This window comes from Crocuta crocuta, unplaced genomic scaffold, assembly GCF_008692635.1.
Source record: "Crocuta crocuta isolate KB4526 unplaced genomic scaffold, BGI_CrCroc_1.0 scaffold186, whole genome shotgun sequence".
NCBI classification, from domain to species: Eukaryota; Metazoa; Chordata; class Mammalia; order Carnivora; family Hyaenidae; genus Crocuta; species Crocuta crocuta.
In genome coordinates, this window is record NW_027551569.1 from 1204830 (window position 1) to 1226145 (window position 21316).

Here is a 21316-nt window from a genome sequence, read left to right on the forward strand (position 1 = left end):
TGTTCATGCTCTCTCTCTCAAAATAAATAAATAAACTTAACAAAGACTCACTAACTTAGATTTATTACATCCTAAAAGTCAAAATTTTGTAATGGCTAGATTTTTGTTCAAGTCACTTCCAAAAATATGGTCTGCCTCCCTCTCTTATAATTCTAAAGACAGAATAATTCAACTACCTGATAAAATGGCCCAATATACACCTTTCTTTAAATGCCACATGTTTTTTAAAGTTTATTTGTTTATTTATTTTTGAGAGGGAGAGCATGACCAAGAGTGGAGGAGGGGCAGAGAGAGAGGGAGAGAGAGAACCCCAAGTAGGCTCTGCACTGTCAGCACCGAGCCTGATGTGGGGTTCGAACCCTTGAACCAAGAGATCATGACCTGACCCGAAATCAAGAGTAGGAGGCTTAACTGACTGAGCCAACCAAGTGTCCCTAAATGCCACATTTTTAATGTTAATTATCTTAAAGGATAATACTATTATAATAAGTTCCATTCCACTGTCTTAAAAAAGTATGCACATGATTTTAAAAGTCAACAGTACAGAAGGGTACCAGCTGAAAGTTTCCATCCGTATTAGTCTGCTTGGGTTGCTGTAACAGAATACCACACACCGGTGGCTCAAATAACAGAAATTTTTTACTCAAACCTCTGAATCTAGAAGTCCAAAATTGAAGTGCTGGTAGGTTTAGTTTCTGGGGTGGGCTCTCTTCAGTGGCCACTTTCTGGCTGTGTCATCTTGTGACCTTTTGTCTGTGTGCTCGAAAATGAAAGAGATCTCTGGTGGTTCATCCTCTTCTCATAAGAGATTCCTATGGGATTAGGGCCCACCTTACGACCTTATTTAACCTTCATTACCTCCATAAAGGCCCTGTATCCAGATATAGTCACATGGAGGGGGTGGGGTTAGGGCTTCAACCTATGAATTTGTGGCAGAGGGAACGTACTTTGGTCTATAACACCACTCAATCCCTAGTCTCAATCTCCAGAGAAAACAATTTTCAGTCCATTTTTTTTACTTTAATTCTTCTGGTGGTTATTTTTATAATTCTGTTGTATACTTAAGCACCTGGGTTTTTAGAGTATAGATATTTAGACAATATAACTTTTGGCTGAATATAATGAAGAATAGGAAATTAGTTGATTTAACATTATCTGCTAACTCCCAGCTTTAAAAAAATCTTTCCTAGTATTAATTTTAACATTTTCAGTTGGTTGATTTTATAACCGTAGAAGACAATGTTTTTCCTTATTCTATTAACTGTGGGCATTCTCTCTTTCCTCTTTATAGTGGAAAAGAAGAAATTGTCTTCTTTACCATGTCCTACACCTCTTCTCTTCTTCCCTCCTTCTGACTTTTGTCAGCAATACCATTATTTTGACTTGCCAGGGTTTGTGATATTTATATTCTATTGTTAAATATAAGTGAGTCATATAATTTGATTTTAAAACTTTTACAGTATTATGGCATACAAATATTATTAATTATAAAACAAATAGTATGTTAAGATCCATTGAGAAAGAAATACATGATTATAAAGTACAACCTCAAGTAATTTTTCAGAAGGAAGATACAGGGAATATTAAACAAATGATTCTAAATATAGAATAAACATCTTTCCAAGATTTTATTCAACTTATAATCTAAAGAAGAATCTAGCAAAATATGAAAACTGGTCCAAAGAAACACTCAAGAAGCTAAGTATATATTAATGATCAACAAGTGCTAGGATGATAGTGGTGGGTTAGATACAAAGCTGGTTAATGTCCAGCTGGGCCATACACCATGCAGAAGTTATTGGAATCTCCACAAGATAAAAATCTGCTGGACAAGTTAACCCCTGAACTGACAGAGTTAAAAAATAGCCTAGGCAATAGGAAGTCAAACCCAGCACTGCATCAAAACAACACTCTGCTATCTTTCTGCTTATTTCTGAGTTGTGGATATTTGACATAAATAATCTTGCCAAGTACTTACATATATAAACAGGCCATTATTTTGCCCTTACACTTGGATGGTGATTTAACTGGGTAGAGCATCCTGGGTTTAAAACATTTTTTCCCCAAGGCATTGAAAGCATTGCTCCATTGTCTTCTGGTATATACAGTGTTATTAAAGGTCAATCTGAGTGTTACTCCTTTCTGATACGTGACTTCTCTCTCCCTCTCTTTCTCAAACATTTCAGACCTCCCCTTTCTGACATTTTATAAGAACAGTTTTATGTGTGAGTTTTTTCATTCACCCCCTTAGCACTAAGGGGACACTTTTGATCTTTATCAGCTCATGATTTTCCCGTTTCCGTGTTTTCTGTGTTTTCTACATTTTCTCTGGAACTCCTGTTACATAGATGTTGGACTTTGAGACTGGTCCTTTATATCTTTCATCTGTTGTCTCGTATTTCACATCTTTTGTTTATTTGTTCAACATTTAGGANAGAACTCCTGTTACATAGATGTTGGACTTTGAGACTGGGCCTCTATATCTTTCATCTGTTGTCTCGTATTTCACATCTTTTGTTTATTTGTTCAACATTTAGGAGATTTCTTCTACTTCAACTCCCATCCTTTCTATTAAAAGTCTTGCTTTGAGGGGCACCTGGATGGCTCAGTGGGTTGAGTGTCCTACTCAATTTCAGGTCAACATCTCATAGTTGTGAGAGCGAGCCTTGTGTCAGGTTCTGTGCAGAGCATGGAGCCTACTTTAGATTCTCTCTCTCTTTCTCTCTCTCTCCTTCTGCCCCTCCCCTGCTCTCTTTCTCTCTCAAAACAAAGAAACAAAATAAAAAACCCAAAAACCTCTTGCTTTGGCAATCCCATTTCAAATTTGCCAAAACTCCTTCTCATTTTTGATTACTGCTTTTTTTTTAAGTACCTGGCTATCATTTTGGGGCCCAGTTTTTTCTCAAATTTCTCTGATGTTAGTAACTAGAATTAAATAAAAGTACTCTGTCTCTGAACTATGCTTCCCCTCCCCTACTTGTTCAATTTGGTCTTTTTTTGTGTGTGCTATTGATGTACATTTTCCTCAAATGTCTGGTAATTCTTCTGGTTCACTTATATTTTTGAATGCAAGGTAAGGATTGCTAATGTCAGGTTAATGTTGTATGTACTTTTCTCCAAAATGCCTTTCCCTGACTGGGGGGCTGATAGTGATGCCTATGTCAATGTCCAGGCTCCACTGTATGATGTGAGAGCAGTAGGCAAGTGGGCTGTGTTTGCCCCTGCCCCAGACTATGAACTTGGCACCATCTACACTGATCACTTACTTCCTTTACAATGACTTTGTTGATTTCAGCCTGAGGCAAACACTAAACATGTCAGTTGTTCTAACTGATGTAGTAAGAGTCAATGGGGGGCCATGTGAGACAGATTGCAATTAATTATTTTAATTAGCCCCTGGGTCCTGTGGCTTTCAGGCTTCGGGGACTTCTGGGACTCTGCAGGGAACACATCCCTCCAGAACTGCAGCCTTATCCAGTCACTGCCTTCTGGGCCACCGCCTTCTCCGCTCTGTTATCGATCAACTCAAGGCCATAGATTTTCCATCTTTCCGAAGGCCACAGAGGCTGGTCTGTTCTGGTGCCATTCCTCCTGTTCATGGTATGGTTTTGGCTTGGTCCCAGTTTTTACTTCTTCACTGACTTTTCAGTGGAATTTGAAAGAAGAGGGTTAGTAGGTGCCAGGACTCAGTTCACCACTCTGAGCTAGAACATTTATATCTTTTAAAACAGAATGCATTTCTACCAAGTTTTATTTATCCCCTCTACTGTGTTATTATACATTTTCTCCCAAAGACTCCAAGCAGTTAAGAGTATTTCTTCTCAAATTGTTATTGTTTTGAATTCTTGTGGTTATAATTTTCATTTTTTGCCCTCACTTTTGCCTTATTGCCACTCTCATGGTGCTTCCTGGATTAGACTCTTCTTCTAATTGGCTGCTTCTGATATGCAGTAGGTTATCCATAAAGCAAGAATCAGTAAACTTTGAGAGTGTTTTGAGAGAGATTCCTTCGGGCAACATGTATAAGCTTTAGGGCACGAATTTTGTGACATCTATTCTGATTGGCTTGACACTGTTTATCCTGCTATTTGGATCCATCTCCAGATAGTTGAAAGCTGCCAGATAAATTAAACTCTGACCAAGCATTATAGATTTATTACCTTCACTAGAGCACTATTTAGATTCCTACGGTCAATACTAATCATACTTTTCTCTTAACCATCACCGCCTGTCAATGGATCATAATTCAATTCCTCATAAGTTTTTCACATAAAGACCATTTATTTATTCAAGACATAATTTTATACTTAAGTTATTGGCAGTCAATAATTTGTTTTAATATGACTTCGTTAGCAAATTTTCCAACTGTTTCTCTTCCTGTCTTGAATTTTGATCCATATAATGGTAGCCCTAATAGAAGCTCACAAATTACACAAAGCAATACTCTAGGATTCAGCAAATCATTTCAAAGGAAGAAAATTTATTTCATGTTGTGAATGCAAATTTTAGTAACAACGATGTTGAAGTTTCTTTTCTAGGACTGTTTCCAAAATGCTATTTCAACTATTCAAGATAAGACACATTATTTATCAGGATGTGCTATTTCAAAATGTTACAGGTGATGCCAAAACATCACACATATGTTTAGCTTCATTAGTTACAAGTGAACTGGTGGATAAGTCATGATTCAAGTGTGTTTAGTATTTCTACAAAGGCTCCCAAGTCTCAATGATGATCCGGAATGGGTATTGCTACAGGGAGATTCTAGATGAGTCAGGGGGACCATCTCTGGGGCCCCATTAGGACCACTAACTCCACTCCACAGACTTACAACAATAAAAGCTTCAAATTCCTTGGTGTGGTTCATGAGCACTGAGAAGCAAATGCCATCTCTGCTGAGGATGAAATTAAGCGGCTGTCCTGACAGATAATCTAGAGAGTACATCTGTAGATAAAGATAGATTCTAACGATTTTAGGTAAGGGAGCACTGTTGGGGAACAGATTTTTTTAAAAAGTTTCTTAATGTTTATTTATGAGAGAGAGAGAGAGAGAGAGAACACCAGAGGGAGAGAGACAGACAGAGAGGGAGACACAGAATCTGAAGCAGGCTCCAGCCTCTAAGCTGTTAGCAGAGAAGCTCAAACTCATAAATCACAAGATCATGACCTGAGCCAATGTCAGACACCCAATCTACTGAGCCACCCAGGCTCAGTCTGTTTCCCCTGTTGGGAAACAGATTTTATGTCCAATGATCTACAGGCTGGAAAGAGCTAGCAGTTTCAGAAAGAAGAAACTTCTCTTGATAGCTTTAGTGTTGCTTTACCTGAGTGCTTAGCAGCTTTAGTATATATTATGGGTTGGAAACAGGTACGTAAAGAAACCAATCCCTGCAGACAAGTTAAATATTTTCAAGTGAATCTACACAGTGACATAGTAACTCTAAATAACCAAAATTTGCAAAACTACCTTTTATTCTATCAGATGAATACCAACTGTTTTGGCCTGATAATCGTAGCTGTGTAGATCTAATAATTAGACGAGTAACTCAAACCCAGCCCAATTGGGTCACTCTGTAGAACTTTTGGTTCAGACATCACAACCAAAAATGAAACAAGAAATTTCCTGTGTCATATGTCTAGACTCCAAAGAGATATAGATGGCAGCCCTATAAGATAAGAAAAACAGATTCTACTTTCTTAGTGCTTTTCTCTTTTCTTTGTCATGGAAACATGTTTTAAGGGAAAGGGATATACATAGAGATTTAAAACTGGAAGAGGCCATTAAGCTCCTTCATTTTTCTTTTTCTTTTTAAGTATATTTATTTTGAGAGGGAGAGTGTGTGTGCATGCACGTACACGCGTGCACACGCATACACACACACACACAGAGGCATGTGTGGGGAAGGGACAGAGGGAGGGAGAGACAGATTTCCAAGCAGAATTCCAAGCTCCTCATTGTCAGCACAGAGTCCAATGTGAGGCTTGAACTCAGGAACTGTGAGATCATGACCTGAGCCGAGATCAAGAGTTAGATGCTTAACTGACTGAGCCACCCAGGTGCCCTAAGCTCCTTCATTTCTACAGACTTAATGGTGGCCCAGTGATTGGCCCAAGGTCCAGCAGTTACCTCGCGTCTAGCCTGCTTTATTAATCAATGGGTGATTTAGTGTGCTCTGCTCATAATTCTCACTTGCTGCTGCTTAGAAATATTTCTAGAGTTCATGTCTTTCATGCTATGAGACAAGCCAAGAAGAACAATTCTTAGTTTGCTCAGCCACATAAAAACTGAAATTGCCAGTTTTTTCTGGGCAACACATAACAGTTGGGTCACATCAGGTAGATCCTTGTGAAGAGATGATTAGTAGTTTCAGAGTCTGAAAAAACAAAGCTAAGCCTTTTCCCTCCTTCAGCTCATAGTAGCTGTTCTGCGTGTGTATCCTGTGTGACTTTTTCAGATTTGAGGAATTCACATTCTCTTTGGTTGTATCGGGGATCATGAAAATGTACCAAGCCAGCATAAGGTTAATTTTATATTGTGGTTACCAGGTAAGTTAACAGCATTTTCCATTTGCTGAATCTTTAGTATGCAGCGCTATCTAAAGGTGAGAAGCTCAGTGTTGACCTAGTTTAGTTGATATTTGTTGAGCATATGATACAATGTTGTCACTGCAGTTAGCATCAAGCAAATCTTGAAGAAAATGTCAGTTATTTTGATATCACCTGGGATTCAGACATGCTGGTAGCCTCTCTTCCTTCAGAGATATGATTAGGTTAATGCTACTCCCTCTCCAGAGATGAACTTTTGCCCCACAAAACATCATCTGTACAAGGGTTAGGTCAGCCGTCTTGTGTATGTGATGGGTTTGGAGTACATGTTCAAGAAACCAGCCTTTTATAAGTCCCATACCATGGTGAGTAGTGTAGGGTCAACTTACAAAACTGTTTGATCATACTCTTTCGAGATTTGGCTCTGCTTATTTGGGGTGAGATGGGAGTTTTCCAGCAGTTCATAGTCATCCTGCATGTTGGGGAGACTTTGCCTCATGTCCCGGGTAACTTTTTGGACCTGAATACCAGTGCTATTCTTTGGAGAAACCCTCTGGCCTCGGTATGCCTGAGCCTGGCGTTTACAGATGCCAAACTTGCTGAGGAGAATAAATACATCCCTCTGGAATGCTTTTGTGAAAATAGCATAGAGAAATGGATTGGCACAGGAGTTAAGTGGATAGAAGAGAACCAGCAAGATTTTGGAGTTGGTAACAGTGATGAGAGGCTTGTTCATAAGTGCTGACAGAGCGTAGAATGAGATTGGAGCCATGCACATGAAGTCAGTAAAGATCAACACAGCCATCCTTTTCGCAATTTTGGTGTCTTTGTCCCCTGGGTTGTACTGGGGATTTCGGACTGTGATGTAGATCTTCACGTAACAGGAGCAGACAATGATAAAGGCAACTATGTTGAGCAACAGAACAAGGATAATATATGCCAGGGCAAGAGGTGTCTCAGTGTCCATGGGCAGGCAGATGCTGACCTTGGCATAGCTGCTTATTCCCACCAAAGGGAGCAGGGCAAGCAGAAAGCAGCAAACCCAGCCCCCAACCATGACGGCATATGCATGCCTGAGGCGGATCTTCCGGTCCAGACGCATGGCGAAGGTAATGGCATACCAGCGCTCCAGGGTGATGACTGTCAGTGTATACACTGACAATTCACTGGCAAAGACAGTGAAGAAACCAGCTGCGTTGCATCCAGGGCCTGTCTGCCAGTCAATGGCATGGTTGTAGTATTCAGAATGAGTGTAGAGGTCTACAGAGGCGATGAGGAGCAGATACATGCCCATGCAGAAATCTGCAAAGGCCAAGTTGCACATGAGAAAGCGTGGGACGGTCAGTTTGTAGTGGCTGGTCAGGAGGATGATCAGCACAAAGACGTTGCCCAGGAGAGCCAGCAGACTAACAAACCACACCACAATTCTCAGGAATTTGTAGCCCATTATATCTTCACAGGGGTTGAATTCATCTGACTTGGGAGTACACACCATGTCTTCATTGCCCCCACACACAGTGTAGTCATAATGGCTATCGAAGGCCTGTAGGGTCTCTTCTTGTGGGTTTTTAAGCTCCTGGCCAAAACCAAGGATCTCATCTTCTTGTTCTTCAAAGAAGACATAATAATGAGAGTTGCTGTGGGTATCCTGGATCTTAGAGTTGTCCTTGTATCCAGCATGGCTGTCACTTAGATACTCTTCATATTCCTGGTCAAAGGGGCCATTCAAAGCATTCACAGATTTTCTCTGACGCAGGCTCCGAATACTGCTGTCGTTACACATGAAGGACTCAAGGATTCTGTAAGGCAATAGAAAGAAGTCACTGCTTGATGAAAACCCCTAATGGTCCTCTCAGCATTTAGCAAAATACACAGAATACTTCCATGATCTACATGAGTCAACAAGATTCTACATAGTCTAGTCAGGCTTGTTTTTCCTACATTACTTCCCATCACTCACCCTACCCCTTCCTCTGCTGTACTCCAGTGACATTGGCCCTTAATTCTCATCTGCACCCAGTTCAAGAACAATAATGAGTAAAAAAGCATGAATGGTGGAGTCATTCTGCCTAGGTTAGGACCTGGCTCTACCATTTACTAGCTATTCACCTTGGGTAGGTCTATGAAGCCTGGCTTATCCCATTTTGAAGTGGAATGAGTATGTATATCATATTGGGTTGTTAAAGGATTAGATGAGTATATTTTTTAAAGCTCTTACAAAGAGCACCTTGAACACTGGTAGTGCCTTGTATGTGTTGGTTATTGTTATTTGAACTCCTGTTCCCTTTGCTTGAAAAACTCATAGCTGCTTCTACTCATTATTCAGTTTTAAATTCAAATGTTCCTTTCTCAGCGAGGCCTTCCCTGAGAAGGCCTAAATAAATAAATTGTCCTACCTTGTGTCTATTTCCTTTGTAGTAGTACCTGATATCTATTTATCTGCTTATTTATTTTCTGACTTCCCTTACTAGAATGAAAATGAAATGCAAAAGGGCTTTTGTCCAACCTATTCATTGCTATAGGATAGGACAGTGCCAAGCACATGCTAGGTGCTCAGTAAATACTTATTGAACAAATGAATAAATGGATGCGATCATGCAGGCAGGCCCATGGAAGTGAGATTTAGTTTTTCACTAGCCCACCATATGGACATCAAAAGGGATTCTTTAATTTGTTTCAGCTGCCGAAGCAGAGGTTCATTCATCTATTGGGGTCTGGTTAAAATGCCTAAAGAACTGCTTATTCCAACTTGTTTGGAGGTTAACAAGAAAACTGGACACTGCCCTTGAGGTCTGCTCAAGCCTCCCACCTATCCCTGGTGCTTTCCTACTCAGGGCCACACAGCATCAGTATCAAGCCTGCTCTCACCACTCCGTACCCCACTTCTGGCTTTCTGTGGGTATTAGGCCATACTGGCCTTCTTTGACAGCTGTTCAACTTTCCCCTTTGCTTCTGCCCCCCACAACTAGATCCCATTTTATTTCCTACTATAAATATGAGCCAGAAAGTCAGCCAGTAGATATTATATAGAAACTGAGCAGAAGTGAGTAAATGATAAATGAAGGTGGTGTTAGGACATAAGGGGCGAAATCATGAAGAGTAAAAGTGTAAGTGAAGACACGATTCAAAGAGAGAGCACAGGGAGAAGGCCATTCCTCCTCTGCAGCTCACAATCAGCCTGATAATAAAATAATACATATCATAGCTAATGTTTTTTGAGAATCTAAAATATCCCAGGTCATTGCGATAGGTGTATTCTATTCAGTTTCTCATTTACCTTTCTCAAAACCTCTGTGGATGATAACATTACGATCTCCACAGAGGCTCAGGGAGGTTAAGTAAGCAAGCTGGAACAACACAACTAGAAAGTGGCTGAGCTAGGGTACAAAGCCAGCTGACTAGCAATCATGTATGATCTCTGCAGATTCTACGTGATTCTTCCCCCCTCCCCCGCCCACTGTGATCCAGTGACACTGGTCTTATTTCACATTTGCCATCACTTTGAGTCTGCAGAGTCATTGTGTCCCATAGATTTCATGATTCTTATGGATGCTTCCATTCTTTCCACCTGGCTCTCAAACCAGAAACCTTTTCCAAACCCAGAAATTAATTCAGCTTCCACTGAGACCTTTTGCTGCTTATTCCAGACACCTGCATTTACCCTCTGATTTTCTTCTGATTCTTAAAAGCACAGCAGTGGCTCGGATAAGAAAGGTCAGCCCGTGCGAGGTGAAGGAAACTCAAGGAAAGTGGAAGTTTCTTTAGAGTCCAAGTGTTTCTTGCTATCAATTCCTTCAGGTGCTCCAGGCCTTTGGATGGTAGGGCAGTGACACTGGTGTAAGAGATGTCCCTAGGAAGGAGAGAACAGAGTAGTACAGAGAGGTGGTGAGCAGCCAGAACCTTCTACTTCTTGGCTAGAAAGTCAAGCAGGCCTGAGATTAATGGGAGTGTGTTCCCTTCTGCTGTTGAATATAGACTCAGTTCTTTACATACTGCCACCGGCCGAAAGGGAAATATTTGGTTTCTAAGTTGATATGTTACAAAGGACTCCCCATTTTTATTACTTGGAATTCCAGTATGCATCCATACAATAATAGCTTAGCAGACATTTTGTTTTATTCATTGCAATATATGGAAACTCTTGGAATCCGAGACGGATTTCAATTTTATTCCAGAAAATTACAACATATAACTACTAAAGAGTCTCACAACAAAAGAGAAATATATTTGAGCAGGTTTAATAGGGCCTGAATTTCTCACAGTCTCTGTGGGGTCTAGGGTTTGGGGATTAATAAGCTGTTCACTGATAGAATCCAACACTAGTATTCTGAAAATCTTCTAATGATGCAGAGCTTGGGAGTTACATGGTAAATTCATGACTCCAAACAGCCTCCCTAGACTTCCCTTAGGAGGCTCTCAACATATTTCCTGGAAAGAAAACTCCAGTATTTGCATTAGTAATCACATCACTTCCAAAAATAATAAGAAATGTGGTGAGGCTGGAAGCAACATAGATACCAGTGTTAGTTACTAAAGTAGAATTAATTCGCATTGTAGTGTGGCATTTCCTGTTCTTGTCTCTGCCCCAGACAGTCCAGACTATATATCCTGCTCCATTGTTTTGTCTTGCTTGCATTGAATGATAGCTTGAATAAAACCATGAATATTTAACCTAATATCTCTCATTTTATATTTTATCAATTAAAATAGTCACTGGATATTCTTACATTTTACATATTTTGTTTCATGATTTTTTAAATAATTACATTTAAAATTTAATATAATTAATAGTACTGATTAGTAAGTGAATTCCAGTATTTATAGCTTCTTCCTCCATATCATTGTAATTGGACTTAGCTGGGATTTGCAATCTCAGGGTTCAAGGCTGCTAGAACTTGCTAGTCATTTTTCACAAACATGAAGCTCTCACAGTAAGCCCATTCTTACTACAGAGCTCTGATTCTCAGGGAAAGGTGCTATATTTGTTTTACATGTACTTTAAAAATTTTATAATTCAGCATTTCTCAAACTTGCCTGGTGGTAGAAATTACCATGGATGCTCATTATTATATGATCCCAGCTAATTTTTAAAACTAAGCAAGTACATGTGGGAAACTGGCAGAAATGAACCACTTTGCAGTTAATAAGAGAGTTGAGGAATTTTGGAGGCAGCCATAGGGGAATTGTGAAGCAAATGAAGCTAGACTTTTCTCCTCTGCTTCATCTGTCCTTTTGATGCTGTATTTTCTCTTTTAGACATGCTGTCTTCAAGGTGTTGCTATCTTTCTGCCTTCAGTTTTCTGAAAGCAACTTATGTGTGTCTTTATCCAGTGATGCATTCATGTCAGTGAAACAAGAGAGCGTCTCTTGGCTCACTTTCCCTGCTTTGCTGTCTGTTTGATGCACTGATTGCGTGTGTGTTCATCTGAAAGAGCATATCCTTCCAAATACTCCATTTGCATTTTAATAGCTATTTCTTGAGAAAACATTTTAGGAGCCATCCCAGTTACTGAATGGCAAAACACCCCAAAACTAAGTGGCATCAAACAACAGTCTTTTTATTGTTAGCAAAGCTTTTGTGGGTCAGAAATTAGAATAGGGCATGGCAGGGGTGGCTAATCTCTGCTCTGTGATGTCTGGGGCTCAGCTAGGAAGACTTGAAGGCCGGGGCAAGTCAGTGATGGGGGCTGGTATTATATGCAGATTCCGTCACTCACATGTCTAGGCCAGGGCTAGATGATGACTCAAAGATCAGCTCAGCCAGACTGTTAACATGACTTCTCCATGGGGTTGGGCTTCTCACATCATGGTAGTCAGGTTCTGAGAGGGAGCATTTTGAGAGGAAGCATCTGGGGTGTCCCAAGAGAACTAGTAGATTGAAAGATGGGGAACATAGAACCCATCTCACAATTGGAGGAGTGTCAAAGAATTTGGGCCGTATTTAAAACAACAACAACAACAACAACCAACAACTGCTATAGTGACCCAAGTGGTGAGGATAGCATTGAGGCAGATATTTGGTGAAAACTGCCGATTTGCCACTCTGCAAATCAGCGTTAGCATCATAATTACCTGCAATACAGACTCCTGAGACACACCCCAAACCAATGGGAGGAATCTGCATTGTTTAAGATGCTCTCTAGGTAATTTAGAATCTCACGTCAATTCTCGGAACATTTTTATGAAGCAGATGGATATTAAATCTAAGACAAAGAAATGAGGCTTGTTATATCCAAAGAGACTCAGCAAACAAGGGTGGAGCCAAAACTATAATTTGGATCTAGAGCTTGGGTTCAGTGTCCCGGGAACTTTTCTCTACTCCTTATCATCAATCAGGTCTCTGGAGTCTTTGAATACACATCCAGGTGCAGCAACCCTCCAGGGACTCGTTGGGAATCTGTGGGGGAGAAACTGATTCCATGGTTTGAGTGTCTGCAACCCAAGCATATATCAGGTGGCCACAAGTTGGCTCTCAGTGGGGCTGAATTGGGCGGGTGCTTGGCCATGCATGGAGAAAAGCAGGTGTTGGCAAATGTGTGTAAAACTTACAGTAGAAACATCTGTAACATAACGGGTACTTGGCATGTAGCAGGTTTTCAATAAACGTCAATTCCCTTCTTACCCAGTTTGGAGCCTATCTCAAGTCAGAAGCAAGGAGCCCAGCAAATACAGCTCAGGGCCAGATCTTGACTTATAGATCCAACTGCTTATTTGACATCTCATCCAGGATGCCTCAGAGGCAACTCCAATTTACCAGGTCCATCCCAAACTTAGCTTTTCACCCCAAGCCCCACCCAACCTACTCCTCTTCCGTTGAATCTAGCAAAACAAGACAAAACAAAACAAACATCCAAAAAACATTTTCAGTTCATATATTTGCATCTCCAGTGTAAGCTCTCTCATCTAAGCCATCTCTTGGTGCAATAGCTTTCTTGTCCACCCTTCCTCCCTTCCAGTCCATCCTTCACAGAGCAGCCAAAGTAGTCATCACATACGGGTTGAGTCATAACATATGGGTTGAGTCACCTTTCAGTGACTTCCCAGCATCCCATGAATAACATTTCCTCTTCCTACCATGCTCTTTAACATCCTGCAGACCTGGCCTATGCACTCATCTCAGGCACCTAAGGTCACTTACAGCCCAAATTAGAATCTATTGGAGCCATCCGATTCCCTGCTGGCAAGAGCCACTTGATGTAGCTTGAACTATCCATTAGGCCTGCTGTTACCTAAAGTGCTCCTGCCCTTTCCTGATGTAGGCTGCTCCACTCATGCCGCTTTGGTACATTATAGAGTCAAGCAAGAGGAGCAACTGCTTTTTCCCCTTTTTGGGGATTTAACCCCTCTTGCAGAGAGCTACAGTTTTAATCAGATAGTCTGGTTGCTATCAGAAAAGAAGGTAGGAGTTACTTTATACTTGAAAATGGTTGTAGCATTGACTCTCCACTCAAAGAATTCTAAATGGAATGATTCTTCCCTCCAAGACTACTTGTGTTTATTTCCGAATTTCTGTCTGCCATCTTGCAGGGCTTGTGTTCTCGTGGAGTCTCTCTTGCCCTTGCCCTACATTTATGCCATCAATGTCTATAGTAAGGTGCAACTGAGCCATACCCCCTAATCAGAGGAGAGCTCAGTTGTTTATATGTCTGTAGCTATGTACAGTCTCCTGGTTCTCATTACTACCACCTTAGGTTAGGTCTGAATTACATTTAACCTGAGGTGGGCAAAAACTTTCTGTCTGGTCTTAGAAACCTTCTAATAATCCCACCATCAGACCTGAAGACAGAATGTTCTTTCTAAAACTTGGGTCTCATCGTACTGCTTTCCAGTTTGAAGCCATGGTTCCTCCAAAGTCTACACGATGAAGTTCAAGCTTCTTAGAACAGTGTCCCTTGTCCCCAGTGGGAACTTCTTCCTGAGTCTTGTGTAGTGTTCTTGGTTTTCCCCCCCTTCATTGGAGAAAATGTTTGAGTAACTTCTTAGGAAGGCTATATATGAAGGACATATCTTCTGCATTCCTGAATGTCTAAAAATACTTTTTTCTATCCTTATATTCAATTGATACTTAACCTGGTGTAAAATTTCAGGTTATAAATAGTTCTTCTTCAGAATTCTCAAGACTTTACTGAATTCTAGCACTTATTGCTGCTTTTGGTAAGAATGATGCGATTCAGGTTTGTTCTTTTGTCATTGACTAGTTTTTAGTCACTGGTAGCTTTTATGATTTTCTCTTTCTCTATCTGTCTCTTTTTAATTTCCAGTTTTACTGAGATATAATTGAAGTATAACATATGTAAGTTTAAGGTATACCACATGATGATTTGATCCATGTATATTTTGTGAAACGATTATATGGTACTCGTTGTTCCTGGTGTAAGATTTCCTGAAGGAGACCCACCCTTGATGTGGATCTTTTTGCACTTACTGTGCTGGCCACTGAGGGTGGGGGTGGAGCCTTCGATCTGGAAGGCTATGCTCTTCAGCTTTAGGACAATTTTTGGTATTGTTTCCAGGATGACTTACTCCTCATATTTTCTTTGTTCCCTCTCTATAATTCCTAGGAAGTGAAAAAGGAACTTCTTATTTATTAATCGGACTTGTCTCCATTTTTTCTCGTTATTTCTCTTATTATTTTTTATTGAATCTAATGCTAGAATTCCTTGACCGTATCTTCCATCTCTTCTACTGAATTTAAATAATTACTTAAAAAATTTTGTTTCCAGGGGGACTTGGGTAGCTCAGTCAGTTAAGTGTCGGACTCTTGATTTCAGCTCAGGTTATGATCTCATGGTTCGTGAGTTTAAGCCCGATGTTGGGCTCTGCGTTAACAGTGAGGAGCCTGCTTGGGATTCTCTCTATCTCTCTCTACCCATTTCCACCCCACATTTGTTCTCTCTCTCTCTTTCTTTCTCAAAATAAATAAATCAAACTTAAAAGAATTTTTGCTTCCAGGATTATTGAGGTATAATGAACAAATAAAAGTTGTATAGATTTATGGTGTACAATGTAGTGTTTTGATATATGTGTATATTTTGAAATGATTACCACAATTCAACCAATTAACATATCTGTCACCTCACAGTTTTCTTTCTTTCTTATGGAGAGAACATTTAAGATCTACTCTCTTAGCAATTTCAATTATGCAAAATAGTATTATCAATTATAGTCACTACGATATACATTAGATCTCCAGACCTTATTCATCCTGCATAACTGAAACTTTGTACCCATTGACCAATATCTCCCTATTTCCCCATCCCCCAAGCCCTGGCAACCACCAGTCTACTCTCTCAGTATGAGTTCAACTTTTTTAGATTCCACATATACATGAGATCATGCAGTATTTGCCTTTCTTTGCCTGGCTTTGAATTTTTAGTTAGCTGGGAAAGCTGGGACTCTGCCTATTCCTGTTCACTGCCGTATTTTTGGCACTTAGACTGGTGCTTGAAAGACAGAAGGTTGTGAATACATATTTGTCAAATACATAGATACATTTTAAGAAGAGCTTTCATGTTTTCCTTTTTTATAGTGTATTTGAGGAAACACACATAATGTTTAGAAGCATGGCTTTTAAATACAGACTAGATTTGAATCCTGGCTTCTGCACGTACTACCAATCACTTAAACATTTTGTGCTTCAGTTTCTTCGTGTTGGGTTTGTTGAACAACAGCTGGTAGTGTGTTCTTCATAAATATCTATTATCATTATTGTCATGCAATGAGAAATGTCTTCTCAGATTTCTCTCAGGTCACTAATTGTTGCTTTGTTAAAAGTTCTCTCCTGTTCTCTGCAATGTGTTTGGCTCTTCCAGGCTTATTTCCACCCCGCTCATTTTTCCCGGTTTTGATCTTTCATGTCACAAACGTTCTCTGGCCGGTGATCCTAGGTTGCATGTTCATACTTCAAAACGAGGCACTGAAAATCTAACTGGAAGCTTGTCCACTGGCAAGACTCTGCTTTGGGACAATTGTGTGGGGAGCTGGCCATTATGCTGTTGGGTCTTAATATGCCAGAATATGGAGGTCGTTTTTTGGCTTTAGAGTTTTTCAACTTTTTCAGAAAAGAGACTTCACATTTCTAGCTTAGAGGGGAGGTACCCTTGGCTGCTGGCATTTTACATGAATAGGGCAGTGGGTTAACATCTCCGGATACAGACCTTCAATAAATCCTTCTGTTTATAGCCCCACATTTCACTCTGCCACAGGCCACACCCATCATCTCCAAATCCCATTCCCTTCAGACGTTCTGCAGGGCAAGGCAGCTGCCTCCTGGTGTATGCTTCCTCTGAGCACTCTTATGTTTGTCTTCCTGCTCCTTTGCCTTTTTTCACTCAGAATTCAGTAGCTCACCAGACCACCCATGCACTCTCATCTGTCCTTGTGGATTTATGTATAATAAAATTCCTTTCCCATCTTTTTAGGGGGCTCTCAAGAAGGAGAGGAAATAAAAGCTTAGGTTGAATGCTTCACCTTAACTCTTAACCATTACTCCTTTTAATATGTAGATCTGTGCAAGAGTTTAGCGCAGAAACTTGTTGAGTGTCGAGTCCCCGGACACCCAGGCAGTTTCCCATCTCCCGTGTTGATGGAGAGAAAGAGCCTCACTCTGACAAAATTCCCAAACTCCACAGGGCAGGGATCATTTTTAGTTATATGAAGCTGTATCTTTCCTCATTCACCTAAAGTTTTGTTTGACCACTTTGAATCCAGGATTTACTAATAGTGTACCTTCTTTTCCAAAATAAAACTTTGAAAATGTAGCAAGATTTAAACATTTTGTTTTTGGAGTGAGAGAATATGGAGAGCAGCTGTCAGCACTAAAGGAGCCCGAAATGACTTGTGAGTGCAGCCATATGGATGGAGACCTACAGGCTGGAGGGCTGCCCCCTCTCTCTGTGACTTTGGCACTTACCACGGAGAGCTTATTGAATGATGGGTACCGAGCTTCCCGAGAAATTGTCTCTAGCGAGTACTGACTCACTAAACAGTGTAGCGGAGCCAAGCCTGGCAGACGGTAGGAAGTCTAATTGTCTAGGTCATGGGAACCACCTAAAGTTAAGTGTCTAATGAAAGTAACAGGACATGAATTTGGAAAGAGTGAGACCCGCAGGGTTATATACAGGGCAAGGATATCATGGAATTTTAATGATGCCAGGAAAAAAAAGGGCCAATTGATATTCGATGTCCTCAGAAGAACAAATTTCTCCTCAAGCAATTATGTACTCTAACATCCCCAGACATTGGAATAATTTCCTTTTTGTGTGTGTGTGTGTGAGATGAATTGTCATTATTAAGATGAAACTTTGATGACTTTAATTGTAAATGAAAAAAAATTTTAATGTTTATTTGATTTTGAGAGAGAGACAGTGCAAGCAGGGTAGGGGAAGAGAGAGAGGGAGACACAGGCTCCAGGCTCTGAGCTGTCAGCACAGAGCCCGACGCGGGGCTTGAACTCACCAACCATGAGGTCATGACCTGAGCTGAAGTCAGATGCTTAACCGACTGAGACACCCAGGTGCCCCAATTGTAAGTTAAATAAGAACTAATTAGCCTGCCAGGGTTTCAGCAGCAATTTCAAGTCTCTTTAATGTTTGCTTGTAATAAATGTGAGTTTTTCCTAACAGTCAATAGGTAGAAACCGACCCATTAAAAATGTGTAGTCACATCTGCAAATTGGTAGATGAAATGCATCTAAAATAGAAAGAGGATTAATTTACTGTTTAAAAGGCAGTTTAATTTATTAATACGGACTCAGAAATAACTTAAGGGCTAAGAGCTATATGTTCAAGAGTGAGCCTGATTGATTATGAGAGTTTTAAAACATGATATGCATTTATTCAACAAATATTTATTGATTGCTTTTTATGTATTGATCTATGATTCTAGCAGCTAGGGCTATAGCAGTAAACTAAACAGGCAAAAATTCCTGTTCTTCTCATGCTTATATTCTAATGGAGAGAGAGAGACAATTAAAAAAAAAGTAAAACACAGTATATTTGGGGCACCTGGGTGGCTCAGTCAGTTGAGCATCGGACTTTGGCTCAGGTCATGATCTCATGAGTTCGAGCTCCGCCTCAGGCTCTGTGCTGACAGCTCAGAGCCTGGAGCCTGCCTCAGATTCTGTGTCTCCCTCTAACTCTGCCCTTCCTCTGCTTGTGCTCTGTCTCTCTCTCTCTCTCAAAAAATAAACACAGTATATTTGACAATAATAACAAGTACTATGGGAAAGAGGAATGCAGGCAAGAGGAAAGGAAGAGCTCAAGAGTGGGGTCGCAGTTGGGAACGGTGTCAGGGAAGGCCTCATGGAGGAGATAGTTGAATAGAGGTCCGAAGGAGGCAAGGGAGAGAAACGTGTTGATATCTGAGGCAAGAACAGGCTGTGAGATCAGAGAGTGTCTTAGGCCCTGCTATGTTTGAGGAAGCAAGGAGGCCAGCTGGAGTGGCTGGGGCTGAGACGGCGGGGGAGTCAGAAATGCGGGTGAAATCAGAGAGGTAACAGGGAGCCAGAGCATGTTCTTACAAGGTTGTAGGCCATCAGAAGGACTTTGTGTTTTATCAGAGTGAGATCAGAAGTCTTCAGAGGAATGGTATAATCTGACTTATTTTTTTTAAATATTTTTATTTACTTCTAGAAGAGAGAGAGAGGGAGAGCATGAGCAGGGGAGGGTCAGAGAGAGAGGGAGACACAGACTCTGAAATAGGCTCCAGGCTCTGAGCTGGCAGTCAGCAAAGAGCCCGACGCGGGGCTCGAACCCACGAACCGCGAGATCATGACCTAAGCGAAAGTCGGACGCTTAACCGACTAAGCCACCCAGGCGCCCCAAATCTGACTTATTTTACAAGGACCCATCTGGCTACTGCTTTGAAAGTAAACCAAAGAGCGCAAAGGGGGAAACAAGGAGACCGACAATAGAGAGGATGGCGCCTGGGCCCAGAGTGGTAGCAGAAATGCTGACGATGGTTGGAGTTTCTATAGATTTAGAAGGTAGAGCCAATGGAACTTTCTCATGGGTTGGATATGGATGGGAAAGAGGGTAGTCAAGAATGACTTGTATCGGGGCGCCTGGGTGGCTCAGTCAGTTAAGTGTCCAACTTCGGCTCAGGTCATGATTCATGGTTTGTGAGTTTGAGCCCCGTGTGCCTGACTCTGTGCTGACATCTCAGAGCCTGGAGCCTGCTTTGGATTCTATGTCTCCCTCTGCCCACCCCCCACTTATGCTCTATCTCTGTCTCTCTCAGAAACAAGTAAACATTAAAGACAATTTTTTAAAAAATTTAAAAAAAGAATGACTCCAAGATTTATGGTCTGCAACTAAAAAATAGAGTTTCCATTTTCTGAAATGGGGAAGGCTGCAAGTGAGGCAGGTATGAAGGGAAAGATCAGGGGTTCAGTTTTGGACAGGTAGAGTTTGAGATGCCTATGAGACATCCAGATGGTGACAGTGATGAACATCAAGGAGAAACAGAGAGAAAGGAAGTGCAATGCGGGCAGCTTGCAAATTTAAATGAGGTGTTCGGGGAAGACCTTGATGAGAAGATTACATTTAAGCAAAAACTTGATGGAGGCGAAGGAGCAAGCCCCATGGATACCTGGGGGAAAAGCTATCTATGTAGAGAAGACAGTTAGTGCACCACCCCTGGGTGGGAGTATTTCAGAGGGGGACATGTTCAGTGTGGCTGGTGTGGAGTGACAAGTAGGAAAGAAGTAGGAGATGGAATTAGAGAGCAGGTCATGTGTAGGGGGCTGTTACAGCAAGGTCTTTGAATGCTATTTGTAAGGACTGGAGCATTTTAGGCAGAAATGTAAGAAAATGATCTAAGGGGGCGCCTGGGTGGCTCAGTCGGTTGGGCATCTGACTTCGGCTCAGGTCATGATCTCATGGTTCGTGGGTTCAAGCCCCGCGTCGGGCTCTGTGCTGACAGCCAGCTCAGAGCCTGGAGCCTGTTTCAGATTCTGTATCTCCCTCTCTCTCTGACCCTCCCCTGCTCACACTGCCTCTCTCTCTCTCAGAAATAAATAAAACATAAACAAAATAAAAAAAAAAAGAAAATGATCTAGGAACATTGGAGAATTACCACAGGTGCAAGAATAATCATACATGAAAGGGGCTGATTTTGTGCACTAGGAAGAGATGGTGTTTCAGGGTTAGTTAGTGCTGGGGCTGCATTCTAGCACCATCGCTCATGGCCAAATAACTTTGGGGCTTTTCCTATTGTATCTGCACCTCAGTTTCTCGTTTGTTAAATGGGATAATAATACCTGCCACTGAATAGTCAAAAAGGCTCAAGGTGATAGACTATTTGTAAAGAACTGAGAACATAGCTGAAGCTCAAAAATAGAATTGCTTTGTAACTCAGAAATCACTGTTAACTTCTTTTTCTCCCTCTCAAGTTTGTATAATTGCATTTCTTTTAAGCCTGTAGCCTCTGTGACCTATAAAATCCCATGGAACTTAGTGTCTCAGCGTAATAGATTCTTCAAAGGAAAACTACCCACATACTGTAAGACGGTATGGTCAGCTCTCCTCCACACAATGAGAAGAGGAAGTGATGGCAATTTATTGCCAATAGTCAAATGCTGAAACACAGAGCTATCCTTGTCCTCATGCTGAGTCCTCTCCCTCTCCTCCCCGACACACATACAAAATGACCATCATAGTGGCCAAAGGATTGACCTCAGTGCTACTGGTGAGATGTGAAAAGCCCACTTTCTTTTAAGGTGTTTATTTCCTTGAGTCAGAAGCAGAACATAATTAACAAAATAGATTTC

General features: G+C 41.0%; 1 protein-coding gene across 1 annotated transcript in view; it reads right to left on the bottom strand.

The window, feature by feature from the left end:
• Positions 1–6743: 6743 nt before the first annotated feature.
• Positions 6744–21316, bottom strand: part of TSHR (thyroid stimulating hormone receptor) — a 156842-nt gene continuing 142269 nt past the window's right edge. The window contains exons 9-10 of the mRNA XM_077750708.1: positions 10208–10396; positions 6744–8345 (exon numbers count right to left, since the gene is read on the bottom strand). Coding sequence (XP_077606834.1) covers positions 6932–8345; positions 10208–10396 — 1603 coding nt within the window. The 3' untranslated portion in view covers positions 6744–6931. The remainder of the gene's footprint in view (positions 8346–10207; positions 10397–21316) is intronic.